General features: G+C 41.6%; 1 protein-coding gene across 7 annotated transcripts in view; it reads left to right on the top strand.

The window, feature by feature from the left end:
• Positions 1-4782, top strand: part of Dync2h1 (dynein cytoplasmic 2 heavy chain 1) — a 220582-nt gene that overhangs the window by 47076 nt on the left and 168724 nt on the right. For all 7 annotated transcript variants that reach the window (XR_003376945.1, XM_026779266.1, XM_026779267.1 and 4 more), the window contains exons 31-32: positions 1429-1579; positions 3760-3965. Coding sequence is in view for 6 of the 7 variants with exons in the window: in XM_026779266.1 (XP_026635067.1) it covers positions 1429-1579; positions 3760-3965 (357 nt within the window). In the remaining variant the exon portion in view is untranslated. The remainder of the gene's footprint in view (positions 1-1428; positions 1580-3759; positions 3966-4782) is intronic.

The following is a 4782-nucleotide window of genomic DNA, read 5'->3' as shown; positions in this document are numbered from 1 at the left end:
CTTCCCAGGTGAGGGGACTCTGCTGGGGTATGGTAGGCACGGGCCAGCTGCTTCAGATAACTTGAATTTATATCCTTTGTCTAGTACTTACCAACAGTATATATTCCTTCACAAACCCATGCCATCTTCCCTCAGCCCTGAAGGGAGGATGAAGCATACAACAACAGCAGGCTATTTGCAGGCTCCATCAGTTCCCTGGGGGAAGTTTAGGGAGAGGAAATTGGGCAAAAGCTGATGTCCTGCCTCCTGGTCACTGAAGAGGAGGGTTTGTACCACGGCTGTCCCATCTCTCAGCCCTTCTCATAGGGTCTCATCTCAGATGCTGGAGCTGGGAGGAACTTAGATGAAATCCAGTAACAGTGACCTAGAGTACTGGCTAGGAGCCTCAAAGCCAGGCCTCATGGTGGGTTATAGAGATGGCTGCAAATCAACGTTAACAACAGTGCATGCCTGTAACACTGGATTCTAGATACAATTCCTTATATTCCTTGTTCTTGGCTGTGGAGTGATGGAACACTAATAATGATTGGGTCCAGGGTGCTGCTTTGTTTAGGATTTGGCCAGATCTATGTTAACAGGTGTAGGCCCTTAGTGGTTTAGCTCTTAGATAAGCATTGATATGTAAGTTCCCACAGAACAACGTATTCAACATTTTGCCACCAAGCTTGATATTTTGAGTTTGATTCCTGCGGCCCACAGGGTGGAGGGGAAGCACTAACTTGTGGAGCTGTCTTCTGAACTCCACACATATGCCGTGATGCACACGTATGAAAGGGTATGCGCAGGACTTTTTTTTTTATTAAACGGAATGGACGTTGTGGTAGAGGATCTGATTCTAGCCCCTCCCAATCCAAACAACTCTCAGGGGTTTCCCCTGAGCAGGTGAAAACAGTGATGCTGTGAATACCATTTCATGTGCAACTGAAATCATTCTTCCTAAAAGCTTCTAATATTGTTCAAATCGTCTTTGTCTTCATTTTCCAGAATTCTGGAACTGGTGCTGAGGTAGAGTTTGAAAACTAGGAAGTTTTAAGGTTTTTAGTAATAGTTTAAAGAAAAACGAGGATGTATGTGTTATAAGGGCCAATACTGGTAATACATGTGCACTAGAAATCACATGGAAGCCCTGAATACAAAATGACTTAGCTCGCTTTTAAGTCCTGAACTGCCTGAACCTATGTGAAATTTCAGTGAAACCAGGATACCATTTCATGTGGAAAACTTTTTCCTTGGGTAAATTTTAGCTGGGATATATATAGTTTCTATCATTCTTTATATTATAATATGAAGATGGAAGATAATAGCCATCTCATGTTAACTTAATAATCTTGTGTTTTATTTAGTAATATTGGTATGTGTAATATAGGACAAAGATGCATTGGCGGAACTTTATACACATGAAGAGTAATTTTTCTTGTTGTGAAACAGATACTGTGCTTGGCAGAGCAGATCAAGTTTACTGAAGATGTAGAAAATGCCATTAAAGACCACAGCCTCCACCAGATTGAAACACAACTGGTAGCTAAACTAGAGCGCTATACCAGTGTTGACACAAGTTCCGAGGACCCAGGGAACTCAGGTATGGAGACTGAACTTTTTGTTGGTGTCTGTCATGAGTGCTTTGTACTCAGAGGTAGGGTTTCTCTATACAGCCTTGGCTTCTGGGAATTGCTCTGTAGACCAGTCTGTCCTCAAACTCAGATATCTGCTTGCTTTGGCCTCTCAAGTGCCAGGATTAAAGGTGTGCCACAGTGTCTGGCTTATACTTTTTATCTCATACTCAAAATCAGTATGTACTACTTGAGGTGGAAGGTGGAAGCTTTGCCTGCATAAGTTCCTTTACCCTTCTCTCAGGTTCCTTTATATACACTGACGCTCCATGAGATTATAGTTTTTGATTTTAACTCTAAGATGCAGTTTAAAGAGTTGAGAGGAAAAAACTAATGGACTCAAAATATATAGCTCAATGCGTGCTCCAGGCTTCCTTCTGGTGCTATTTTCCCATCTCAGTAACTGTTAACTCTTGACTTAGAGTAGGCTTGCTGGCTGTTAGTGTGCATCCTCCTCAGAATGCCCTCTTCCACCTTTGTTTATGAGGGGCATCTCATTGGTTGTTATGGGTTAACACTTCATTTCTTCCAGCATCCTGAAATACCATCATTTCACTGTAGTTTCACTTCGTGTTTTCTGATGAGTGATATACAACTGTCTATAAACAGTGTTATTATATATATTTATTACATAGGTTAATGCAAATATTTTTGAAAGAAGAGGAATGTGTTGGGAGATGGGGTTGAAGAGATGGAGAGTGAATTGGAAGGAGCTGCAGGAGCAGCGGGGATAGATATAATCAAAACATTATAGCAAATTCTCAAAGATTTAATAAAAGCATTATATACATTTAAATTGCAGTTAGAAAAAAATCTGGTTTATAGTTTTCATCTATAAAATTTCTATCTATTTCTTCATGTGTTGTTTTCTTTGTTGACATTGTTCCCATTCATTTCTGAAGTGCCGGTTATCTTTTGGAGTGTGTTGTTGTTTGAGGCAAGGTTTCATGTAAGCAGATGAGCCTGCTGAGTGCCGGATCATACAGTGCGTCCTCACCCCCAGCTTGGTGGGGCACTGTTTAAACTGTGGTTAAAGTCTTGCATAGCTGTTTCTGATTGCTGCGTTGTGGCACTGGTGCCAGGCAGTTGTCTATTTCTATGTAGACTCAAATGGTTGGCTTCTGTAAGTGTTAAATAGTTGTGAAGTGTGTCCTGGTCGTCTCTGTTATGAGTGTCTGCATCTTGCTTGACTCAGGTGTAGGTGGACATTTTTGATTGAGTGACATGAGTCACAAGGCTTGTGCTGTGGCTCCTGCAGTGCCAGTGTCTCTCCAGACTCTGCTGTTTGACTCCAGCCCATGTGTGGTATGTGTGTGACAGCCAGTAGCAGTTCCTGAACTGTCTGTTGCCTCTTGGCAGCGTGGAGTTTATGAGCAAATCTGAGTCCTCCCCTCATCCTCTGTTGTATACTAGGCATTCTCTGTGTTCCTTTGGGTTCTGTGGCCTGGAAGTTGCATTTCTGTTTGTTTCTGCTCTTGTGTGTTCTGAATGCATTTGTTGGCTATGCTACTTGTGGGAGAACGGAGGACAGTGAACTAGTGGGCTTTGCCTTTTTCTCTTGGATTTTCTTTTTGAGAAAATAAATCCTTTTCTCAAGGATTTCTCCTCAAATTTTGGGGGCTGATACCTTCTTGCTGGAGCTTTAGGTCTTTCTGAGTCCTTCATGTCAGTGTTTTAGGGTATCCTGAGACATTTCCTGCCTCTCAGACTTTAGCTAGAGGCCTGTGAGAGCTCTGTTTTGTCCCAGGCTCAGCTTCTGACTGTATGGCCTGGGACTCGGGATAGCAAAGGAGCGACAACGAAAGACGGTAGCTTTCCTGTGGGCATTTCAGCAGTTGTGACTCTGGCTCTCACCCCCAGTTTACCTGCTCTTTAGTTTTGAGCCATGAGAGCCACTGAATGTGGGGTTTTTGCTTTTATTTAAAGGGGAAGAGGATGGGGTGTGCTTCCTTTCTTGGGTTCCCCCATCTTACTGAACTTTATGCCTTTTGCAGTTTTGCTATTTCTTGTTGACTGTCGGTTTTATATGACTCATATTATCACAGTATTGCAGTGGATCTTGAAATCACCATTTAGAGTCTTTGACATAGCACATGTGTGCACAGGATGCAACTCTCTCACTAACATTGTGTCTTTTTTTTATGTGTAGAATCAGGCATTCTGGAGCTTAAGCTTAAAGCACTAATTCTTGATATTATTCATAATATTGATATTGTGAAGCAATTAAACCAAGTTCAAGTTCATACAACTGATGACTGGGCTTGGAAGAAACAAGTTAGATTCTATATGAAAAGTGACCATACATGTTATGTTCAAATGGTGGATTCTGAACTTCAGTATACATACGAGTACCAGGTAAGACTCTTGGTAGAAGCATTTGATTTTCGGGGGCAGGGAGGGCAGGGAGCAGAAACTATTTAAAGGTGATTGCTATTGGATGACATAATTACTTCTATTTCAGTATTTTTTGACTGTCTTTTGTTTCAGAATTTGCAAGGTTCTGTAAAAGAAAAAGTAAAACATTATTCTACTTTCAAAAATTTTCACATTGCCTTTGTTATCAAATTCTCTGAGATGATTCTTTCCCAGGAGGAGCACTGATGTTGAGGCTGAGATTATCTTTAACTCAGGAGAGTTGTATAGACAGCTCCAGTAAAGCAGCGGAGCTTGTGTGTCTTGTCAGTGCTGGGACTGGAAATGGGGTAGGGTGTCAGTTTGCAAGGAAAAGACTTTTTCAGATAAATGATCTAATGCATATAATTTGTTCTTAAAAAACCCAGTTGTATCCTTTCTCCCGTTTTCTATCTAAATGACGCAGTCATTGGCATAATCGTGTTGGGCAGGAGCTAGTTGGCCTTCTGCAAGGAAAAGGTGACACGTCCTACAAGTGACTGGAGGTGCTTGAGTGTCTTCTTCCTATAGTATAGAAAACTTGAGAATCACTTTCTAAATTAATCATTATAATTTTAAAGATTATTTTTACTTTGGGGCCCCAGAAAGTAAGCTATGTGAGTTAACAAGTATGAAGTGCCATGTTAGCTGCATAATACATATTTGGATGTTTGTCCTTAGCATTGGGGTGGTGGTGGCGCACGCCTTTAATCCCAGCACTTGGGAGGCAGAGGCAGGCGGATCTCTGTGAGTTCGAGACCAGCCTGGTCTACAGAGCTAG

This window comes from Microtus ochrogaster, chromosome 5, assembly GCF_000317375.1.
Source record: "Microtus ochrogaster isolate Prairie Vole_2 chromosome 5, MicOch1.0, whole genome shotgun sequence".
Classification (NCBI taxonomy): Eukaryota; Metazoa; Chordata; class Mammalia; order Rodentia; family Cricetidae; genus Microtus; species Microtus ochrogaster.
Note: the sequence above shows the minus strand (reverse complement) of the source record. Positions and strands in the feature narration are given on the sequence as shown.